We start from the raw sequence: 24,610 nt of genomic DNA, 5'->3' as shown, positions 1-24,610 counted from the left end.
AGTGTAATGTCACAAATAAGCAACATTAAGCACATTATCTATGTGGGAAAGAAAAACCTAGACAAATCAGAGTATCCTGCTGCTTTAGAGATCCATAACATGGAAGCAGTGGAAGAGTTGGGTGCCAAACCAGAGAACTGTAAGTGTGGTTATACTGTTCTGTGTCTGTAGCTGCGTTCACTTTGCGAGCGGCTTTGAATCAGGCCACTAATCTGTAACTGGAACACATGAGTTTAACAGATGAGGAGTAGGAAAGTGATAGTCCTTTAAAATATAATGACATTGATAGCCAAGCCTTTTTTTATTTTGCATGTAAATGATGTGAACCTTTGTCCATGTAAGGTGCAGAGTATTCTTACTGAAGCATACATACATCTCACAGCCCACTTCCTGCTTTGTGCGCCATCAGCTAGGTGTGGCTGGGTTTAATAAATGCACACTTTGTTTAGTGTAGGCCAGAGGACTGATGTATTCTATAGACACGTGTACATGCCATACAAAACATAGACCACGTGATTTTAGTGTGTGTGTATGAACGTGCTGGGGGAGGTAGACTGCTAAAATTGTGAACTACGGACACCCATGTACCTAGTTTGTAGTGTCCTAAAGTGGCATTGTACTATATAATAGCAATTTTTGTAATTATGTGGATCTTTTGTGTCAGGTTTTATTTTAAGTGTTATTTTTTGGTAAAGCTATGTATTCATTAATCCATTTTGTGACTTATAAACCATAAATAACCAAATACGTTAAATTTAATCTCCGAATAGCTCATCTAACAATAACTGGCGATATTTACTTTAATCATCCACAGTGAACAATCCCCCAAACAGACCGTTACCTACAGACCTGGCCGTTGTAATGTACACCAGTGGTTCCACTGGCAGACCCAAAGGAGTGATGATGATTCATAGTAATTTAATCTCTGGCATGGCGGGACAGTGTGAACGGATACCTGGGCTGGGGTAAATTTCCACTTATGCTTGCCTGCTTCATTATAATGAAATATATTATGTGTGTTTCTATAGACCATTTTGTTCTTGGCTGACAATAACATGAGGCAGAAAACATACAGGACCATAGTTACGTGTGGCATTCCGTTTGCGTTTTGTTTATTTGGATTTTTTCTCATAAATAAAAATATATATCCAGTTTCATTGTAGCTGCTTTTCCAAACTATTAGGAATGGCTAAATGTGATTTCTATGAATGTGCTTTGCACAAACCATTCTGCAGAACTGTGGTTCGCCACAAAGCTTTTACTTTTCCCTTTAGCCCTCAAAGTACCCGTGAAAGTCCAGTTATATGCAGAGAGTTTCTGTGCAGTGATAGAACGATAGAAGCAGAAAACTACTCCAACATCACACACATTTTATATAAAGAATATAGTAGCATGATCATGGGTAAATCCCGCATTTTCGGGTCCCGTACTGAGATAATGACATACATGTATTATATACTGTGTGTGTGTATATTGATATAAAGATATATATATAATGTGCGTGTGTGTGTGTGTATATATATATATATATGTTTGTATGTGTGTGTGTATGTGTGTGTGTGTGTGTGTATGTATATATATATATATATGTGTGTGTGTGTATGTATATATATATATATATATATATATATATGTGTGTATATATATATATATTGTATGTATGTGTCATTATCTCAGTAGGGGAACCAAAAATGTATGATTTTGGATAAGGGATACTCAACCCCTGTACTATATATTATTGTACTCGTTTAGCTTCACCTGGCACCTATACAATATAGTGGATCATTTCTACAAAATGCTCCGTCAGCGTTCTATCTTTGTTTTACTATTTTTATACTCTTCTTATTCTTTTAATGCATAAATGTAAAATATTCTTCATATTACTGCAGGCCCAAAGATACCTACATTGGCTACTTGCCTTTAGCACATGTACTAGAGATGACTGCAGAGATATCATGTGTGACCTATGGCTGTAGGATTGGATACTCCTCTCCGCTAACACTGTCAGACCAGGTAAGAACATGTATTCTCTGAAGTTGGTGGCTGCTATTTGTATTTCATTTATTTTCTCTTGATCTCTAGATCATTGATCCTTTTAACATGAGTATTGGAGATAGATGAGATTAAATAGTCTTGTGCTGCTTGTAAAATCTACTAGTACTAGTGGCCTTTGTTCTGTGTGTGTGAATGTCCTGTGCTGACACTAGTGACCAGTGACATTACAGATGCTAGGTGAGAACTTAACTAGCGACTCTTGATTGACCAAAGCTTCTAAAAATAAAAAGCGATTTTATTGCTCATAGCAACCAATCAGATTCTAGCTGTTATTTCTCTATTGCTTCCTAGAAAATGATAGAGCGAATCAGATTGGTTTCTATAGGGGTGATTCAGTTGTTTTTGCACCTGCAAGTAACTGGGTGCACATTGCTATTTATGCAAGTTGTACCCAAATAGACCTGGTTTAGGCGCATAAATTGGCTAAACCAGACTAAGCTATTGGGCGCACCACCATTTACTTGCACATTTCTGCTCGCCACCTCAGGAGGGTGAGAGCAGAAATAATGGGGGCCCCCTGCACTCAATCCAGATTGGATGACTATTCAATTGCTCCACCGGGCACCCAAAAACAATACAATTACCCCTTTATGTGCAACATCTCCTCTTTTCTGTTTTTAAAGTAAATGTACCTGTGTTCTGTATGGCTTACAGAATGTCCTACAGTATGTAAACCTTCTTGTGTATGTCTTTTACAACTTGCACCTTTCAACTGAGCAGTTAAAATGCTGTCCTAAGTAATGGTTCTCAGTTGGAGTGTTTGTCTTGGACCCTTCTGTTAGTGTGTAAAACGGTTCCAGTGATTAATGCTCAAGTGACGCCCTCTGTACTACGCTCCTGAATTATAATAATTTTGAGCTGTTCCACGCTGTGATTTAACCATAGTATTACAGGCGCCTGTGTGAGAACTCCCTAAAGGAAAAAACAACAACAACAATTCCAGATAGCAATTTTGGGACAGGTTTGTTCTTGCCTCGTAAACCCTGAATTTTCATAATCCGTTTAGATACGGTTGCTCCACCTCAGTTTTCTGTAGACTGGTAATGAAAACGAACACAAGGGAAATGCAGGTGGGGCAAACAAGGTCACAATCATTTGCATTTCCTTCTGGAGTGTTTTTTGGGCAGGTGTGTTGTGAATGTGTTCCCTGGTGAAAGACATTGATTGAGTATACATTATTATGTTGTTGCATGCATGGCTTTTTCAGTTTGTTGATCTATTATTAGTTGTTCCCCCATTTTCCGCATAACAAATCAGTAGCCTAGTAGTCCTACCCACATAAATTTGTGGGCCTATAGTGACCCAACAAGAGGGTCATGTGCCTCTGTTTCTCTGACGTCCTAAGTGGATGCTGGGACTCCGTAAGGACCATGGGGAATAGCGGCTCCGCAGGAGACTGGGCACAACTAAAGAAAGCTTTAGGTCTACCTGGTGTGCACTGGCTCCTCCCTCTATGACCCTCCTCCAGACCTCAGTTAGAATCTTGTGCCCGGCTGAGCTGGATGCACACTAGGGGCTCTCCTGAGCTCCTAGAAAAGAAAGTATAATTTTAGGGTTTTTTATTTTCAGTGAGATCTGCTGGCAACAGACTCACTGCTACGAGTGACTAAGGGGAGAAGAAGCGAACCTACCTGCTTGCAGCTAGCTTGGGCTTCTTAGGCTACTGGACACCATTAGCTCCAGAGGGATCGAACACAGGGCCCGACCTCGATCGACCGGTCCCGGAGCCGCGCCGCCGTCCCCCTTACAGAGCCAGAAACAAGAAGATGGTCCTGGAAATCGGCGGCAGAAGACTTCGGTCTTCAACAAGGTAGCGCACAGCACTGCAGCTGTGCGCCATTGCTCCTCATGCACACCTCACGCTCCGGTCACTGATGGGTGCAGGGCGCTGGGGGGGGCGCCCTGAGCAGCAATATTAAACACCTTGCTGGCATAAAAATCACATAATATAGTCCTAGAGACTATATATGTGAAAAATACCCCTGCCAGATATCTATAAAAAAGCGGGAGAAGTCTGCCAGAAAAGGGGCGGAGCTATCTCCCTCAGCACACTGGCGCCATTTTTCCCTCACAGCTCCGCTGGAAGGATCGCTCCCAGGCTCTCCCCTGCAGTTTCAAGACTACAAAGGGTAAAAAAGAGAGGGGGGCACTAAATTTAGGCGCAGTAGTATACATATAAGCAGCTATAAGGGAAAATCACTCAGTTATAGTGTTAATCCCTGTGTATATATAGCGCTCTGGTGTGTGCTGGCATACTCTCTCTGTCTCCCCAAAGGACTTTGTGGGGTCCTGTCCTCAGTCAGAGCATTCCCTGTGTGTGTGCGGTGTGTCGGTACGGCTGTGTCGACATGTTTGATGAGGAGGCTTATGTGTAGGCGGAGCAGATGCCGATAAATGTGATGTCACCCCCTGCGGGGCCGACACCTGAGTGGATGGACTTGTGGAAGGAATTACGTGAAAGTGTCAACTCCTTACATAAAAGGTTTGACGACATAGCAGATGTGGGACAGCCGGCTTCTCAGCTCGTGCCTGCCCAACTGTCTCAAAAGCCATCAGGAGCTCTAAAACGCCCGCTACCTCAGATGGCAGACACAGATGTCGACACGGATACTGAATCCAGTGTCGACGACGATGAGACTAATGTAACTTCCAATAGGGCCACACGTTACATGATTGAGGCGATGAAAAATGTGTTGCACATTTCTGATGTTACCCCAGGTACCACAAAAAAGGGTATTATGTTTGGGGAGAAAAATTACCAGTGGTTTTTCCCCCATCTGAGGAATTAAATGAAGTGTGTGAAGAAGCGTGGGCTTCCCCCGATAAGAAACTGGTAATTTCTAAAAGGTTACTAATGACGTACCCTTTCCCTCCAGAGGATAGGTCACGTTGGGAAACATCCCCTAGGGTGGATAAAGCGCTCACACGCCTGTCAAAGAAGGTGGCACTACCGTCTCCGGATACGGCCGCCCTAAAGGAGCCTGCTGATAGAAAGCAGGAGGCTATCCTGAAGTCTGTATATACTCACACAGGTATTATACTGAGACCAGCTATTGCTTCAGCATGGATGTGCAGTGCTGCAGCTGCGTGGTCAGATTCCCTGTCGGAAAATATTGATACCCTAGACAGGGACACTATATTGCTAACCATAGAGCATATTAAAGACGCAGTCTTATACATGAGAGATGCACAGAGGGATATTTGCCGGCTGGCTTCTAAAATAAGTGCAATGTCCATTTCTGCCAGGAGATGATTATGGACTCGGCAGTGGACGGGTGATGCAGATTCTAAAAGGCACATGGAAGTTTTGCCTTATAAGGGTGAGGAGTTGTTCGGGGATGGTCTCTCGGACCTCGTTTCCACAGCAACAGCTGGGAAGTCAGCATTTTTACCCCATGTTCCCTCACAGCCAAAGAAAGCACCGTATTATCAGGTACAGTCCTTTCGGCCCCATAAAGGCAAGCGGGTTAAAGGCGCGTCCTTACTGCCCAGAGGCAGAGGGAAAAAGCTGCAGCATACAGCCAGTTCCCAGGAGCAAAAGTCCTCCCCCGCTCCCTCAAAGTCCATCGCATGACGCTGGGGCTCCACAGGCGGAGCCAGGTACGGTGGGGGCCCGTCTCAAAAACTTCAGCAATCAGTGGGCTCGCTCACGGGTGGATCCCTGGATCCTTCAAGTAGTATCTCAGGGGTACAAGCTGGAATTCGAGACGTCTCCGCCCCCCCCCCCCCCCCCCCCCCCCCGCCGTTTCCTCAAATCTGCCTTGCCAACAACTCCCTCAGGCAGGGAGGCAGTGCTAGAGGCAATTCACAAGCTGTATTCCCAGCAGGTGATAGTCAAGTGCCCCTTCTTCAACAAGGACGGGGTTACTATTCCACAATGTTTGTGGTTCCGAAACCGGACGGTTCGGTGAGACCCATTTTAAATTTGAAATCCTTGAACACATATATAAAAAAATTCAAGTTCAAGATGGAATCGCTCAGGGCGGTTATTTCAAGCCTGGACGAGGGGGATTACATGGTATCACTGGACATCAAGGATGCTTACCTGCATGTCCCCATTTACCATCATCACCAGGAGTACCTCAGATTTGTGGTACAGGATTGTCATTACCAATTCCAGACGTTGCCGTTTGGTCTGTCGACGGCACCGAGGGTATTTACCAAGGTAATGGCCGAAATGATGATACTCCTTCGAAAAAAGGGAGTTTTAATTATCCCGTACTTGGACGATCTCCTGATAAAGGCGAGGTCCAGGGAGCAGTTGTTGGTCGGGGTAGCACTATCTCGGGAAGTGCTACAACAGCACGGTTGGATTCTAAATATTCCAAAGTCACAGCTGGTTCCTACGACACGTCTACTGTTCCTGGGGATGGTTCTGGACACAGAACAGAAAAAAGTGTTTCTCCCGGAGGAGATGGCCAAGGAGCTGTCATCTCTAGTCAGAGGCCTCTTAAAACCAAAACAGGTGTCGGTGCATCACTGCACGCGAGTCCTGGGAAAAATGGTAGCTTCCTACGAAGCAATTCCATTCGGCAGGTTCCATGCGAGAACTTTTCAGTGGGACCTGTTGGACAAGTGGTCCGGTTCGCATCTTCAGATGCATCGGCTGATAACCCTGTCTCCAAGGACCAGGGTGTCTCTGCTGTGGTGGCTGCAAAGTGCTCATCTTCAAGAGGGCCGCAGATTCGGCATACAGGACTGGGTCCTGGTGACCACGATGCCAGCCTTCGAGGCTGGGGGGCAGTCACACAGGGAAGAAACTTCCAAGGACTATGGTCAAGTCAGGAGACTTCCCTACACATAAATATTCTGGAACTGAGGGCCATTTACAATGCCCTAAGTCTGGCAAAACCCCTGCTTCAAAACCAGCTGGTACTGATCCAGTCAGACAACATCACGGCAGTCGCCCATGTAAACCGACAGGGCGGCACAAGAAGCAGGACGGCGATGCCAGAAGCCACAAGGATTCTCCGATGGGCGGAAAATCACGTGTTAGCACTGTCAGCAGTGTTCATTCCGGGAGTGGACAACTGGGAAGCAGACTTCCTCAGCAGGCACGACCTCCACCCGGGAGAGTGGGGACTTCATCTAGAAGTCTTCCAACTGATTGTAAACCGTTGGGAAAGGCCACAGGTGGACATGATGGCGTCCCGCCTAAACAAAAAGCTAGAAAGATATTGCGCCAGGTCAAGAGACCCTCAGGCGATAGCTGTGGACGCTCTAGTGGCACCGTGGGTGTACCGGTCGGTTTATGTGTTCCCTCCTCTTCCTCTCATACCCAAGGTACTGAGGATAATAAGGAGAAGAGGAGTAAGAACTATACTTATTGTTCCGGATTGGCCAAGAAGAGCTTGGTACCCGGAACTTCAAGAAATGATCTCAGAGGACCCATGGCCTCTGCCGCTCAGACAGGACCTGCTGCAGCAGGGGCCCTGTCTGTTCCAAGACTTACCGCGGCTGCGTTTGACGGCATGGCGGTTGAACGCCGGATCCTGAAGGAAAAGGGCATTCCGGAGGAAGTCATCCCTACGCTGATTAAAGCTAGGAAGGAGGTGACCGCAAACCATTATCACCGCATATGGCGAAAATATGTTGCGTGGTGTGAGGCCAGAAGGGCCCCAACGGAGGAGTTTCAGCTGGGTCGATTTCTGCACTTCCTACAGTCAGGAGTGACTATGGGCCTTAAATTGGGTTCCATTAAGGTCCAGATTTCGGCTCTATCGATTTTCTTCCAGAGAGAACTGGCTTCACTACCTGAAGTTCAGACTTTTGTTAAGGGTGTGCTGCATATTCAGCCCCCTTTTGTGCCTCCAGTGGCACCTTGGGATCTCAATGTGGTGTTGGATTTCCTAAAGTCACATTGGTTTGAGCCACTTAAAACCGTGGAATTATAATATCTCACGTGGAAAGTGGTCATGCTGTTGGCCTTGGCTTCGGCCAGGCGTGTGTCAGAATTGGCGACTTTGTCTTGTAAAAGCCCTTATCTGATTTTCCATATGGATAGGGCAGAATTGAGGACTCGTCCCCAGTTTTTCCCTAAGGTGGTATCGGCTTTTCATTTGAACCAACCTATCGTGGTGCCTGCGGCTACTAAAGACTTGGAGGCTTCCAAGTTGTTGGACGTGGTCAGGGCCCTGAAAATTTATGTTTCCAGGACAGCTGGAGTCAGGAAAACTGACTCGTTATTTATCCTGTATGCACCCAACAAGCTGGGTGCTCCTGCTTCAAAGCATACTATTGCTCGCTGGATCTGTAGTACGATTCAGCTTGCACATTCTGCGGCTGGACTGCCGCATCCTAAATCAGTGAAAGCCCATTCCACGAGGAAGGTGGGCTCTTCTTGGGCGGCTGCCCGAGGGGTCTCGGCTCTACAACTTTGCCGAGCAGCTACTTGGTCGGGGTCAAACACATTTGCTAAATTCTACAAGTTTGACACCCTGGCTGAGGAGGACCTAGAGTTTGCCCATTCGGTGTTGCAGAGTCATCCGCACTCTCCCGCCCGTTTGGGAGCTTTGGTATAATCCCCATGGTCCTTACGGAGTCCCAGCATCCACTTAGGACGTCAGAGAAAATAAGATTTTACTCACCGGTAAATCTATTTCTCGTAGTCCGTAGTGGATGCTGGGCGCCCGTCCCAAGTGCGGATTGTCTGCAATACTTGTATATAGTTATTGTTTAACTAAAGGGTTAGTGTTGAGCCATCTGTTGAGAGGCTCAGTTATTGTTCATACTGTTAACTGGGTATAGTATCACGAGTTATACGGTGTGATTGGTGTGGCTGGTATGAGTCTTACCCGGGATTCAAAATCCTTCCTTATTGTGTCAGCTCTTCCGGGCACAGTTTCCTAACTGAGGTCTGGAGGAGGGTCATAGAGGGAGGAGCCAGTGCACACCAGGTAGACCTAAAGCTTTCTTTAGATGTGCCCAGTCTCCTGCGGAGCCGCTATTCCCCATGGTCCTTACGGAGTCCCAGCATCCACTACGGACTACGAGAAATAGATTTACCGGTGAGTAAAATCTTATTTTCTGCTGCGGGGTACACTGGGCTCCACAAGGATAGACATTGGGGTGTAGAGTAGGATCTTGATCCGAAGCACCAACAGGCTCAAAAGCTTTGACCTTCTTCCCAAGATGCATAGCGCCGCCTCCTATATCACCCCGCCTCCGTGCACAGGAGCTCAGTTTGTAGTTGGTGCTTGCAGTGCAAGCATGTAACAGGAAGAGCTGCTCACAGTAGCTCTAGAAAAAGCTTTTTCTGAGGAAAAAAGAAGACTACAAGGGCTGTAGCAGAGGCACAGATTGTGTTAGATGTCAGTAGACGTTGCCTGCTGCAGCTCCACCTCTCCCCCAGCGGCGCTGTACACTCCCGCGCCCAGGTTGCTGGGTACCTACAGCAGGAGGCTCCGGTTTTCTTCCAAGTTAGTCACACACAGCTGGGGCTCTCCGGGATCGCACTTTATTGCGATACGGCACAGCCGGTGGGTGGCGGGCAGCGCGCGCTGGCGGTGGACACTGTGGCAGTACAGGCGATCCCACTAGATCACCAAGGCATGGGTGCAGGTCAAGTTTTCTCTCTAAACCTTTTTTCTCTAACGTCCTAGTGGATGCTGGGGACTCCGTCAGGACCATGGGGAATAGCGGGCTCCGCAGGAGACAGGGCACATCTAAAAAGCTTTTTAGGTCACATGGTGTGTACTGGCTCCTCCCCCCATGACCCTCCTCCAAGCCTCAGTTAGGTTTTTGTGCCCGTCCGAGAAGGGTGCAAACTGGATGGCTCTCTTAAGGAGCTGTTTAGTAAAGTTTTTTTTTAGGTTTCTAATCAGTGATTCCTGCTGGCGACAGGATCACTGCAACGAGGGACTTAGGGGAGAGACTTGCAACTCACCTGCGTGCAGGAGGATTGAAGTTTTAGGCTACTGGACACTGAGCTCCAGAGGGAGTCGGAACACAGGTCAGCCTGGGGTTCGTCCCGGAGCCGCGCCGCCGATCCCCCTTACAGACGCTGAAGAAAGACGGCGGAACGGAGGTCCGGAAACAGGCGGCAGAAGACTTCACAGTCTTCAGAGAGGTAGCGCACAGCACTGCAGCTGTGCGCCATTGTTGCTACACGGCTCACTGACACGGTCACGGAGGGTGCAGGGCGCTGCTGGGGGCGCCCTGGGCAGCAATATAAATACCTATTTGGCAAATAAATACATCACATATAGCCATTAAGGCTATATGTATGTATTTAACCCAGGCCAGTTTTCCTAATAACCGGGAGAAAAGCCCGCCGTGAAAGGGGCGGAGCTTATTCTCCTCAGCACTCAGCGCCATTTTCCTGACCAGCTCCGCTGGTGAGGAAGGCTCCCACTCTCCCCTGCACTACAGAAACAGGGTTAAAGAGAAGGGGGGCATAAATTGGCGATATAATTATATATTAAGAGCCCATATATAGAAACAACACCTTCTAGGGTTGTTATATACATTATGGCGCTTTTGGTGTGTGCTGGCAAACTCTCCCTCTGTCTCCCCAAAGGGCTAGTGGGTCCTGTCCTCTATCAGAGCATTCCCTGTATGTGTGTGTCGACATGTATGAGGAAAATGTTGGTGAGGAGACGGAGAAAATTGCCTGTAATGGTGATGTCACTCTCTAGGGAGTCGACACCAGAATGGATGGCTTACTTATGGAATTACGTGATAATGTCAACACGCTGCAAGCCGGTTGAAGACATGAGACAGCCGGCGGACAAATTAGTATCGGTCCAGGCGTCTCAGACACCGTCAGGGGCTTGTAAAAACGCCCATTTACCTCAGTCGGTCGACAGACACTGACACGGACACTGACCCCAGTGTCGACGGTGAAGAAACAAACGTATTTTTCCTTTAGGGCCACAAGTTACATGTTAAGGGCAATGAAGGAGGTGTTACGTATTTCTGATACCACAAGTACCACAAATAAGGGTATTTTGTAGGGTGGGAATAAACTACTTGTAGTTTTGCCTGAATCAGATAAATTAAATGAAGTGTGTGATGATACGTGGGGTTCCTCCGACAGAAAGTTATGGGCGGTATACCCTTTTTCCCGCCAGTAGTAAGGGCGAGTTGGAAAACACACCTTAGGGTGGACAAGGCGCTCACACGCTTATAAAAAACATGGCGTTACCGTTTCCAGATACGGCCGCCCTCAAGGAGCCAGCTGATAGGAAGCTGGAAAATATCATAACAGTATATACACACATACTGATGTTATACTACGACCAGCAATCGCCTCAGCCTGGATGTGCAGCGCTGAGGGGGCTTGGTCGGATTTCCTGACTGAAAATTTTGATACCCTTGACAGGGACAGGATTTTATTGTCTATAGAGCATTTTAAGGATGCATTTCTATATATGTGTGATGCGCAGAGGCATATTTGCATTCTGGCATCAAGAGTAAATGTGATGTACATATCTGCCAGACGAAGACACGACAGTGGTCAGGTGAGGCAGATTCCAGACGGCATATGGAAGTATTGCCGTATAAAGGGGCGGTCCATTGGACCTGGTGGCCATGGCAACAGCTGAAAAATCCACTTTTTGTTACCCCGAGTCACATATTGGCAGAAAAGGACACAGTCTTTTCAGTCTCAGTCCTTTCGTCCCCATACGGGCAGGCGGGCGAAGGCCAGTCATATCTGCCCAGGGGGAGAGGAAAGGGAAGAAGACTGCAGCAAGCAGCTCATTCCCAGGAACAGAAGCTCCTCACGGCTTCTGCCAAGTCCGCAGCATAACGCTGGGGCCGTACAAGCGGACTCAGGTGCGGTAGGGGGTCATCTCAAGAGTTTCAGCACGCAAGGGAACTCCGGGATCCTACATGTAATATCCCAGGTGTACATTGGAAATTCGAGACGTCTCCCCCTCACACAATTCACAGGCTGTATTCCCAGCAGGTGATAATCAAAGTACCCTTCTTACAACAAGGAAGGGGGTAGTATTCCACACTATATTGTGGTACTGAAGCCAACCGGCTCGGTGAGATCTGAAATATTTGAACACTTACATACAAGCGTTCAAATCAAGATGGAGTCACTCGGAGCAGTGATAGCGAACCAGGAAGAAGGGGACGATATGATGTCACTGGATATCAGGGACGTTTACCTACAGGTCCAAATTTGCCCTTCTCACCAAGGGTACTTCAGGTTCCTGGTACAGAACTGTCACTATCAGTTCAGACGCTGCCGTTTGGATTGTCCACGGCGCCCCGGGTCTTTACCAAGGTAATGGCCGGAATGATGATTTTTCTTAAAAGAAACATGGACGCTTTCCTGATAAGGGCAAGGTCCAGAGAACAGTTTATTTATTTATTTATTTATTAGCAGTTTCTTATATAGCGCAGCATATTCCGTTGCGCTTTACAATTAGAACAACAATTATAGAACAAAACTGGGCAAAGACAGACAGACAGACAGACAGAGGTAGGAAGGCCCTGCTCGCAAGCTTACAATCTATAGGGAAATAGGCATTGATACACAAGGATAGATGCTACCTGTCACATAATGGTTCCCCAGGTTGCTAGGTTCTTATATGATATGATCACCCAGCAATGTTGGAAGACAAAATGTGAGTTTATGTGGACTGTACAGAGGGGATGTAACTTGATAGGGAAGCTGTGAAGGTTATGTGTGTGGGTCTGAAATTTGGTAGGCTTGTCTGAAGAGATGAGTTTTCAGAGAACGTTTAAAGGTTTGGAGACTAGAGGAGAGTCTTATTGTGCGTGGGAGTGCATTCCACAGAGTGGGTGAAGCCCGGGTAAAGTCCTGTAATTTTGAGAGGGAACAGGTAATGCATGTGGATGAGAGACGCAGATCTTGTGCAGAGCGGAGAGGTCTGGTAGGGAGATATTTTGAGATGAGTGAGGAGATGTATGATGGTGCAGTTTGGTTAATAGCCTTGTATGTAAGTAAAAGTATTTTATATTTGACACGGTAGAATACCGGTAACCAATGGAGGGACTGACAGAGCGGATCAGCAGATGAAGAACGTCTGGCGAGGAAGATTAGCCTCGCAGCTGCATTTAAAATGGATTGAAGTGGTGATAGCCTATGTTTGGGAAGACCAGTAAGGAGACTATTACAATAATCAATGCGGGAGATGATGAGTGCATGGATTAGAGTTTTTGCAGTGTCTTGTGTAAGATAAGGGCGTATTTTGGAGGTCGGAGTAGCACTATCTTAAGTAGTTCTACGACAGCACGAGTGGATTCTAAATATTCCAAAATCGCAGCTTTTTCCGATGACACGTCTACTGTTCCTAGGGAAGATTCTGGACACAGTCCAGAAAAACGTGTTTCTCCCAGTGGAGAAAACCAGGGAGTTATCCGAGCTAATCGGGATCCTCCTAAAACCAGGAAAAGTGTCAGTGCATCATTGCACAAGAGTCCTGGTAAAAATGGTGGCTTATTACGAAGCAATTCCATTCGGCAGATTTCCCGCAAGAACTCTTCAGTGGGATCTGCTGGACAAATGGTCCGGATCGCATCCTCAGATGCATCAGCGGATAACCCTATATCCAAGGAAAAGGGTGTCTCTCCTGTGGTGATTACAGAGTGCTCATCTTCTAGAGGGCCGCAGATTCGGCATTCAGGATTGGATGCCGGTGACCACGGAGGCCAGCCTGAGAGGCTGGGGAACAGTCACACAGGGAAAAAATTTCCAGGGAAGTGTGATTAAGTCTGGAGAATTCTCTCCGCATAAATAAGCTTAGAGCAAATTTATAATGCTCTAAACTTAGCTAGACCTCTGCTTCAAGGTCAGCCGGTATTGATCCAGTGGGATAACATCACGGCAGTCGCCCACGTAAACAGAAGGGCGGCACAAGAAGCAGGAGGGCAGTGAAAACTGCAAGGATTTTTCGCTAGGCGGAAAATCATGTGATAGCACTGTCAGCAGTGTTCTTTCCGGGAGTGGACGACTGGGAAGCAGACTTCCTCAGCAGGCATGACCTCCACCCGGGAGAGTGGAAACTTCATAGGGAAGTTTTTCAACATGATTGTGGACCGTTGGCAAAGACCAAAGGTGGACATGATGGCGTCCCGCCCGAACAAAAAACGGGACAGGTATTCCGCCAGGTCATGAGACCTTCAGGCGATAGCTGTGGATGTTCTGGTAACACCGTGGGTGTACCAGTCTGTGTATGTGTTCCCTCCTCTGTTTCTCATAACCAGGGTATTGAGAATTATAAGACATAGAGGAGTATGAACTATACTAGTGGCTCCGGATTGGCCAAGAGGGACTTGGTACCCTGAACTTCAAGAAATGCTCACAGAGGACTAAGGGCCTGGGGAGCTGAGAGGGACTTGATTCAGCAAGTACCATGTCTATTCCAAGACTTACCGCGGCTGCGTTTGACGGCATGGCGGTTGAATGCCGGTTCCTGAAGGGAAAAGGCATTCCATAAGAGGTCATACCTACCCTGGTCAAAGCCAGGAAGGAGGTGACCGCACAACGTCATCACCACATGTGGTGAAAATATGTTGCGTGGGTGAGGCCAGGAAGGCTCCACGACGGAAATTCAACTAGGTCGATTTCTACACTTCCTGAAAACAGGAGTGTTTTGGACCTCAAACTGGGGTTCATTAACATTTAAATTTCGGCCCTGTAGATTTTCTTCCAGAAAGAATTGACTTCAGTTCCTGAAGTCCAGATTGTAAAGGATGTATTGCATATACAGCTTTTTTGTGCCCCTAGGGGCACCGTGAGATCTCAACATAGTGTTGGGATTTCTTAAAATCATATTGGTTTGACCCGCTCAAATCTGTGGATTTGAAATATCTCACATGGAAAGTGACCATGCTGTTGACAAATATCTCACATGGGAAGTGACCATGTTGTTAGCCCTGGCCTCGGCCAGGCGATTGTCAGAATGGGCGGCTTTGTCTTACAAAAGCCCATATTAAAATTTTCCATTTGAACAGGACAGAACTGGGACTCTTCTCCAGTTTCTTCATAAAGGGGTGTCAGCGTTTTCACCTGAAACAACCTCTTGTGGTGCCTGCGGCTACTAGGGACTTGGAGGACTCCAAGTTACTAGACGTGGTCAGGGCCCTAAAAATATATATATATATATATATATATATATATATATATATATATATATATATATATATATATATATATATATATATATATATATATATATATATATATATATTAGGACGGCTGGAGTCAGAAAGTCTGACTTGCTGTTTATACTGTATACACCCAACAAGCTGGGTGCTCATGCTTCTAAGCAGTCTATTGCACGCTGGATTTGTAGTACAATTCAGCTTGCACATTCTGTGGCAGGCCTGCCACAGACGAAATATGTAGATGCCCATTCCACAAGGAAGGTGGGCTCATCCTGGGCGGCTGCCCGAGGAGTCTCGGCATTACAACTTTGCCGAGCAGCTACGTGGTCAGGGGAGAACACGTTTGTAAAATTTTACAAATTTTGATACTCTGGCTAAGGAGGACCTGGAGTTCTCTCATTCGGTGCTGCAGAGTCATCCGCACTCTCCCGCCCGTTTGGGAGCTTTGGTATAATCCCCATGGTCCTGACGGAGTCCCCAGCATCCACTAGGACGTTAGAGAAAATAAGAATTTACTTACCGATAATTCTATTTCTCGTAGTCCGTAGTGGATGCTGGGCGCCCATCCCAAGTGCGGATTGTCTGCAATGCTTGTACATAGTTATTGTTACAAAAATCGGGTTATTACTATTGTTGTGAGCCATCTTTTCGGAGGCTACTTCGTTTTGTTATCATACTGTTAACTGGGTTCAGATCACAAGTTGTACGGTGTGATTGGTGTGGCTGGTATGAGTCTTACCCGGGATTCAAGATCCTTCCTTATTGTGTACGCTCGTCCGGGCACAGTACCTAACTGAGGCTTGGAGGAGGGTCATGGGGGGAGGAGCCAGTACACACCATGTGACCTAAAAAGCTTTTTAGATGTGCCCTGTCTCCTGCGGAGCCCGCTATTCCCCATGGTCCTGACGGAGTCCCCAGCATCCACTACGGACTACGAGAAATAGAATTATCGGTAAGTAAATTCTTATTTACAAGTAGCCCGCAGTACCCGGTGGTTTTGCCAGCAGAGGGGATAAGGCTTAGACCTGGATCCCCTCCCCCAGCCCCAGGGCGCCATTTCCAGCAAATGTTCCCGCCCTGGAGCTGCATATCTGTCTCTCCCTCACTCCCTGTCAGTGTCTGGGCGCCATTTCTCTCAGCTACACTGTTCCTGGGACTGCTTTGGCAAATCCTCCTTTGTAAAGCCGCCTGGTTGACAGCGCTGTGACTTTACATGACACTTTAGTATTCTACATGTCAATTAGACAGTGTTAGTTAAGAAAGAGTGCATTTAGTCAGGGTTCTCTGGTACAAGTACCCTGTGATATACATCCAGTTCTTACTGTGCAGTGTTATATCTATTGACTTCATAGCTATCTATATAAGCTGGTCCAGTGCAGTATTATTGTTAGTAATAACCTCTGCATTGTATAACTGTGACTATATGTGTGTGCATTAGCTTTTTGAGTAGTTTCCATTTCGTGTCTCTCATTCAACTTGCTATCCCTATATTCTATAACCTGAGGGGGCTTGGTGCGTCAGGTTTTATAATTATATAGGATTTTCACAAGATATACTTTAATACGTATTTTTCTTTGTGATTTTAGTCACCATATCTTTTCTGTATCTCTACTTGTGCTGACTACACTGCGCAGGGGTTTGGGCAAGAGGTATTGTGCTGCTGACAATTGTACTGTTACCTGATACTGCAAGTTATATCATATCTGCTTCTGAAGGTAACGGTTCTGGGGCTGAACACACTGCCGGTGTTGCTGAAGCCACAGATCCCTATGAGGAGACTATAGCAGCTGTGGGCTCTGGTTCTGGGGGCTCCTTGCCCGCCAGTGGGACTGTAGCGACGGGGGTACATAATGACCCACCGTGGGCTACTTTCTCCACGCTTCTACATACGCTAGTTACTAAACTAACACCCCCTATGGGACCTCCTATGCCGGTGCAACCGTATGTGGTGCCCGCAGCTAACCCGCCGTGGGCAGATAATTTGTCTGCTCAATTGAAGTTGAACCAGTCCTTGACTACTAAAAAGTCTGATCCGCGCTTGCCTAAGAACTAGGGGTCCTCTAAGCGAGCTCTTATCTCCTCACAATCCACTGCTGTCACTGACACCTCGTCTGATGAAGATGGGGCTTACCCTGGCCCCACAGATTCTGACACAGATACTGCTGATGGGGAGGGTAGTTCACATGTGGATGTTCCTGATCTTTTGGAGGCTATTAAATTGATTTTACAGATTACGGATGATCCCGAGCCATCCGTCCCTCTTAAGAAACCAGATAGGTTCAAGCGTCAGAAGGTGGTTAAACAAGTTTTACCTCACTCTGACCACCTAGTGGATATACGTCAGGAACCCTGGGGAAACCCGGGAAAGAAGTTTGTGCCTCAAAAGAAGATGCTGGCTCGCTATCCCCTCGCGCCAGAGCTGTCTAAAAATTGGAAAACGCCTCCTCCAATAGACTCACATGTGGCTAGGATGGTGGTTTCCTCAGCTCTACCTGTCACTACCGTCATGTCTCTAAAAGTGCCTAGGTATGTGGAGGGTTGTCTGAAAGCGATTTACACCCTCACGGGTGCTGCACAAAGGCCCACTATTGCAGCAACATGGGCTGCAGGGGCTATTGAAGCATGGGCCCTAGAGTTGGAAGCTGAAATCTCTTCTGACCATGCTAGACAATGCTTGTCATATATTGTCACAGCTTCTCACTATTAAAGAGGCGGCTTCTGATGCCGGTATTATAGCAGCCAAGGGCTCTACTACATCAGTCCTGGCTCGCCGGTTATTGTGGCTGAGATCCTGGTCTGTGGATCTGGACTCTAGAAAAACCCTGGAGGTACTCCCTTTCAAGGGAGATATTCTGTTTGGGGAAGACTTAAATAAGATAGTGGCTGACTTGGCTACTGCCAAAACTGCCTGTCTGCCAAGTACCGCTCCTTCTATGTCGAAGGCTAAAGGTACTTCCTTTCGCCCCTTTCGTCCTTCAGGTAAAGCAAAAGGTCAGGCGTACAACAAGCAGGCCCGCACTTCCAAACCTGGTAAGCCGAAGCCCAAAAGATCCTGGGATGCCCGTCAGCCAGCGTACAAGACGGATAAGCCTGCCGCATGACAAGGCGGGCCTCCTCCTGGGGGATCCCAGGGTGGGGGGCCGGCTTCTAGGGTATACCCAGGAATGGTTGAAGACCACTTCAGATTCCTGGGTACGGGAAGTCGTCACTCGAGGTTACGCCATAGCCTTCAAAAACCGTCCCCCTCGTCGATTTTGCCTGAGAGACGTCCCGTTGGACCAGACAAAGGCAAACACTACATTCGGTGGTACAGACCCTCCTGGATACGGGAGTCGTAGTACAGGTGTCTCTTGCTCAGAGGGGCCGGGGGTACTATTCTCTGCTGTTTCTAGTCCCGAAACCAGCCTTGGAACCTGGGGATTACATGGTCTCCCTGGACATACAGGATGCTTACCTGCATATTCCTATAGCAGTGTCACATCAGCAATACCTGAGGTTTGCGATTGGCAACCTCCATTACCAGTTTTACCTTTTGGTTTAACTACGGCTCTGCGAGTCTTCACCAAAGTTATGGCGGTGATGACGGTGGTACTCCGCCGTCAAGGGGTCGGGATCCTGCCGTATCTGGACGACTTGTTAATCCTGGCAAATTCCCCAGAACTTCTCCTACGTCATCTGGATATGACTGTCCGGTTTCTACAAGCCCACGGGTGGCTCATCAACTGGAAGAAATCCTCCCTGATCCCTGCTCAGAGCATGGTGCACCTGGGAGTGCTATTGGACACTCTCACAACCAGCGGTTGTTCTCGTCTCAGGAGAAAGTCCTGAAGCTTCAGGACAGGATTCGTTGCTTCCTTTCTTGTCCGCAAGTGTCGATACATTCGGCAATGCATGTGCTGGGCCTCATGGTCTCAGCGTTCGACATAGAGTATGCTCAATTCCATTCTCGCCCCCTCCAGAGGCTGATTCTAGCCAAGTGGGACGGCTTGCCTCACCGAAACAGGTCTCACATGATCTCATTGACTCCGGAGGTCCGTCTGTCGCTGCACTGGTGGCTCCGGGACCAACGATTGTGCAGGGGCTGTCCCTTCTGGATATCCGACTGGGTCCTGTTGACGACAGATGCCAGTCTCAGAGGTTGGGGAGCGGTGCTAGAGCAACACTCCCTTCAGGGTCGGTGGACCAAGGAGGAATCTCTCCTCTCGATCAACATTCTGGAATTGCGGGCAGTCTTCAATGCGTTGAACCTAGCCCAGCATTTAATTCAGAACCGTCCTGTTCAAGTACAGTCGGACAACGCCACCACAGTGGCTTACATAAATCATCAAGGCGGCACTCGAAGACGTTTGGCAATGAAGGAAGTCTCACGGATTCTACATTGGGCGGAACGCCATCTACTGGCCATATCGGCAATATTCATTCCGGGAGTCCTGAATTGGGAAGCGGACTTTCTCAGTCGTCAGGACGTACATGCCGGAGAGTGGGGCTTCCATCCAGAAGTGTTTCAACTCCTAGTGGAAAAGTGGGGCCTTCCAGACGTAGATCTGATGGCGTCTCGACACAATCACAAGGTTCCGGTCTTCGGAGCAAGGACGAGGGATCCTCAAGCAGCATTCGTGTATGCGCTGGCGGTGCCGTGGAGGTTCGACTGCTGTACGTGTTCCCTCTGGTGTCACTCCTGCCCAGGGTAATTCGGAAGTTCAAGCAAGAAAGAGGAATTTTGCTTCTCATAGCTCCAGCGTGGCCCAGACGGCACTGGTTCTCAGACCTGCAGGGCCTATCCTCAGAGCGTCCAATTCTACTTCCACAACGCCCATACCTCCTCGTTCAGGGCCCCTGTGTCTACCAGGACCCGGCCCGGCTGTCTTTGACGGCGTGGCTCTTGAAGCTTCCGTCTTGAGGGCTAAAGAGTTTTCTGAGGCGGTCATTCAAACTATGTTCCAGGCCCGGAAACCGGCTTCTGCTCGGATTTGCCATAGGGTCTGGCATTCTTACTTTGGTGCGCATCTAACAATTATGACGCTTCCAAGTTTAGTACAGCCAAGTTGTTGGCCTTTCTTCAGCAGGGCCTGGACTTAGGCCTGCGTCTGGCCTCCCTCAAGGTTCAAATATCTGCCTTGTCAGTGTGGTTTCAGAGAAAGATTGCGACCTTACCTGATGTGCATACCTTCACTCAGGGTGTGTTGCGTATCCAACCTTCCTATGTCCCGCCTGTGGCTCCTTGGGACTTGTCGGTGGTTTTGGAGGCGTTACAAGAGTCTCCGTTTGAACCTCTTGGTTCAGCCGATCTTAAGTGGCTTTTCCTTAAGGTGGTGTTTCTGCTGGCTATTGCTTCAGCTAGAAGAGTGTCGGATTTGGGTGCCTTGTCTTGTAGTTCCCCATATCTGATATTTCACGTGACCGGGCGGTTCTTAGGACGCGTCCCGGTTATTTGCCTACGGTGTTTTTTTTTTTTCGTTCCACCTTAATCAGGAGATTGTGGTACCGGCCTTTGTCTCTCCTGATCTGTCTTCCAAAGAGCGGTCTTTGGATCTGGTAAGGGCTCTCCGTATCTATGTGAAGAGCACTGCTTCTGTTAGGAAATCTGATTCTGTCTTTATTCTGTTTGGGTTTCACAAACAGGGCTGGCCTGCTCACAAGCAGACTTTGGCCAGATGGATTAGAATGGTGATTGCACATGCTTATGTGAAGGCTGGTCTATCAGCTCCTGCTCACATTACGGCCCATTCTACTCTGTCCGTGGGACCTTCTTGGGCGGCCCGCCGTGGTGCGGCCCTTGAACAATTGTGCAAGGCGGCTACGTGGTCCTCAGTAAACACGTTCATAAGGTTCTATGCTTTCGATACTGCCGCTTCCCAGGATGCTTCCTTTGGACGCCGGGTTCTTGTGCCCGCTACAGTACGTCCCCTCCCATAAGGAACTGCCTTAGGACATCCCCAATGTCCAGACTTGTGGAGCCCAGTGTTTTCCCCCGCAGCAGAAAACGAGTTTTATGGTAAGAACCTACCTTTGTTAAAACTCTTTCTGCGAGGTACACTGGGCTCCACAAGGCGCACACCCTGACGCACTTAGCTTCTTTGGGTTGGTATGGCATTAGCCGCTGACACTTCTCCTGTCGGGAGAGTGTGGTGTTTGTGGCAACTTGCAGTTGTCGTCTTTTACTTGCTACTGCATTAGGGCTGGTTAACAAAACTGAGCTCCTGTGCACGGAGGCGGGGTGATATAGGAGGCGGTGCTATGCATCTTGGGAAGAAGGTCAAAGCTTTTGAGCCTGTTGGTGCTTCGGATCAAGATCCTACTCTACACCCCAATGTCTATCCTTGTGGAGCCCAGTGTACCTCGCAGAAAGAGTTTTAACAAAGGTAAGTTCTTAACAAAAACTTTTGTGTGTGCGCTGTGGAAGCGATGCGGTCAAGATCCCGGCGGTCAGAATACAGACACCGGGATCCCGATCGTCACAATCCCGACACATTCTCCCTCTGTGGGTGTCCACGACACCCATAGAGGGAGAACAAATTAGTTTGCAGAGCGTAGCGAGGCACCGTGCCCGCAGCGTGGCGAGCCCGCAAGGGGCTGCATTGCGCTCGCTACCCTGTCGGGATTGTGACGGTCAGGATCCCGGTGTCTGTATTCCGACCGCCGGGATCCCGTCTGGCGGTATCTCGTACTGATCCCCTGTGGAATACCTTGCCTAAAGAGAGTTTTTGGGGCAAAGTCCCAGTACAGGCAGCCAGTTCTGCCACACAGTGATCCCCAGATATAGGTGGCTATGACTTGCAAATGGCAGCTTGCTATTCATGTAATTGGGGTATTGGGTAGCTGCCTCTTTCAGAATGACATAAATCTTGTGTCTACGGAATGAATGTTGCTTTTGAACGAATATGGTTTTCTTATTTCAGGTGCACTTCTATGCTCTGTTAACACCAGCTATTCTGTGACCCTGTGTGCGTACGGGTCTTCCTATGCACAGAGCAGGCATCAAGGTGTTTCTCTTTGTATAGTATTTTTGCTGGGAAAGGAATACATTGGACCATCAGCTTTTTAGTTTTGAAGTATGTCCAGGAAACACCATGTACAGTTGTGACCTAATGTAGTCAAAAGGCATTGAGGACTTAATGGTATTTATCATTTATACTTGTGTAGGAGAAGGTTGACTAACTGCATCTGATCTGCACCCTTACAATGCTCTCTGGCCTGAAATTAATCCTTGTTCTTGTACACTGCACTAGACTTTGGCAAGTGTCTGCATCAGGGCGCAAAGCCAAATGTACCCAGCAGAAAGTCTTTACTCATTGACTGGCCCTTTGAATAAGCAGTCTTTCTTTTTCTTTCTGTGTGTGTGTAATGCTAGCTGGTCTACGCACAGCTCTTAAGTTTCAGCCAAACCTGAAGAATAATCAGACTCTCATCTATCCAAGAAGGGGGAGGATATAAATATTTTAAAACGGTAATCTAGCTCCAGGGTGTTTATTCATGTGGCACACACAAACCAGAGCTGAGGGAGGGAATCCTGTAGTGTTTACATCCGTTACTACTCTGTTACAAAAGTTACTGCTAATACTATTGTAGCCAATTGTATTGTGATGGCTAGAAAATAGTATACTTAACAGTTCTTGTACATTTAGACATTGAATTGACAGCTGGAGCATTTGCTTCCTTTTTAGAATTAAACTTAAAGGCTATTTTAATTTTGCCTAGCAAAAATAATAGTCTAGATTGAGTCTAACCTCAGGACCACTGGTGTATAAATAGCGTATCTCCGTCTACAAAAGTCATGCAACAGGGACAAGCGATTCCACTAATGGCAGCTCACCATTATGTCCTAATCAGATTACTAAATTGCACTTTGTAAAATGTTAAGAGTAGACCACTAGAGAATGTCAGCATGCTTGTCAGTTCCCCATGTTGCAATATGGTCACACCTTCCTCAGCGTTGTGCTTTCTGAACAAGATGAGACTTGCTTGGAGAATTCTTTAGTGTGGTTACAGATAGAGATGAGCGCCTGAAATTTTTCGGGTTTTGTGTTTTGGTTTTGGGTTCGGTTCCGCGGCCGTGTTTTGGGTTCGAACGCGTTTTGGCAAAACCTCACCGAATTTTTTTTGTCGGATTCGGGTGTGTTTTGGATTCGGGTGTTTTTTTCAAAAAACACTAAAAAACAGCTTAAATCATAGAATTTGGGGGTCATTTTGATCCCAAAGTATTATTAACCTCAAAAACCATAATTTACACTCATTTTCAGTCTATTCTGAATACCTCACACCTCACAATATTATTTTTAGTCCTAAAATTTGCACCGAGGTCGCTGTGTGAGTAAGATAAGCGACCCTAGTGGCCGACACAAACACCGGGCCCATCTAGGAGTGGCACTGCAGTGTCACGCAGGATGTCCCTTCCAAAAAACCCTCCCCAAACAGCACATGACGCAAGAAAAAAAGAGGCGCAATGAGGTAGCTGTGTGAGTAAGATTAGCGACCCTAGTGGCCGACACAAACACCGGGCCCATCTAGGAGTGGCACTGCAGTGTCACGCAGGATGGCCCTTCCAAAAAACCCTCCCCAAACAGCACATGACGCAAAGAAAAAAAGAGGCGCAATGAGGTAGCTGACTGTGTGAGTAAGATTAGCGACCCTAGTGGCCGACACAAACACCGGGCCCATTTAGGAGTGGCACTGCAGTGTCACGCAGGATGTCCCTTCCAAAAAACCCTCCCCAATCAGCACATGATGCAAAGAAAAAGAAAAGAAAAAAGAGGTGCAAGATGGAATTGTCCTTGGGCCCTCCCACCCACCCTTATGTTGTATAAACAAAACAGGACATGCACACTTTAACCAACCCATCATTTCAGTGACAGGGTCTGCCACACGACTGTGACTGATATGACGGGTTGGTTTGGACCCCCCCCAAAAAAGAAGCAATTAATCTCTCCTTGCACAAACTGGCTCTACAGAGGCAAGATGTCCACCTCATCATCACCCTCCGATATATCACCGTGTACATCCCCCTCCTCACAGATTATCAATTCGTCCCCACTGGAATCCACCATCTCAGCTCCCTGTGTACTTTGTGGAGGCAATTGCTGCTGGTCAAGGTCTCCGCGGAGGAATTGATTATAATTCATTTTAATGAACATCATCTTCTCCACATTTTCTGGATGTAACCTCGTACGCCGATTGCTGACAAGGTGAGCGGCGGCACTAAACACTCTTTCGGAGTACACACTTGTGGGAGGGCAACTTAGGTAGAATAAAGCCAGTTTGTGCAAGGGCCTCCAAATTGCCTCTTTTTCCTGCCAGTATAAGTACGGACTGTGTGACGTGCCTACTTGGATGCGGTCACTCATATAATCCTCCACCATTCTATCAATGTTGAGAGAATCATATGCAGTGACAGTAGACGACATGTCCGTAATCGTTGTCAGGTCCTTCAGTCCGGACCAGATGTCAGCATCAGCAGTCGCTCCAGACTGCC

General features: G+C 47.5%; 1 protein-coding gene across 5 annotated transcripts in view; it reads left to right on the top strand.

The window, feature by feature from the left end:
• The window catches only part of ACSL4 (acyl-CoA synthetase long chain family member 4), a 293,951-nt gene that overhangs the window by 190,554 nt on the left and 78,787 nt on the right, over positions 1 to 24,610 (top strand). For all 5 annotated transcript variants that reach the window (XM_063937299.1, XM_063937298.1, XM_063937301.1 and 2 more), the window contains exons 6-8: positions 1 to 139; positions 815 to 965; positions 1,890 to 2,013. In XM_063937299.1, the coding sequence (XP_063793369.1) occupies positions 1 to 139; positions 815 to 965; positions 1,890 to 2,013 (414 nt within the window). The remainder of the gene's footprint in view (positions 140 to 814; positions 966 to 1,889; positions 2,014 to 24,610) is intronic.

Source organism: Pseudophryne corroboree, chromosome 8 (genome assembly GCF_028390025.1).
Source record: "Pseudophryne corroboree isolate aPseCor3 chromosome 8, aPseCor3.hap2, whole genome shotgun sequence".
Lineage (NCBI taxonomy): Eukaryota > Metazoa > Chordata > Amphibia > Anura > Myobatrachidae > Pseudophryne > Pseudophryne corroboree.
The sequence above is the reverse complement of the archived record's forward strand: the minus strand, read 5'-3'. Positions and strand labels throughout refer to the sequence as shown.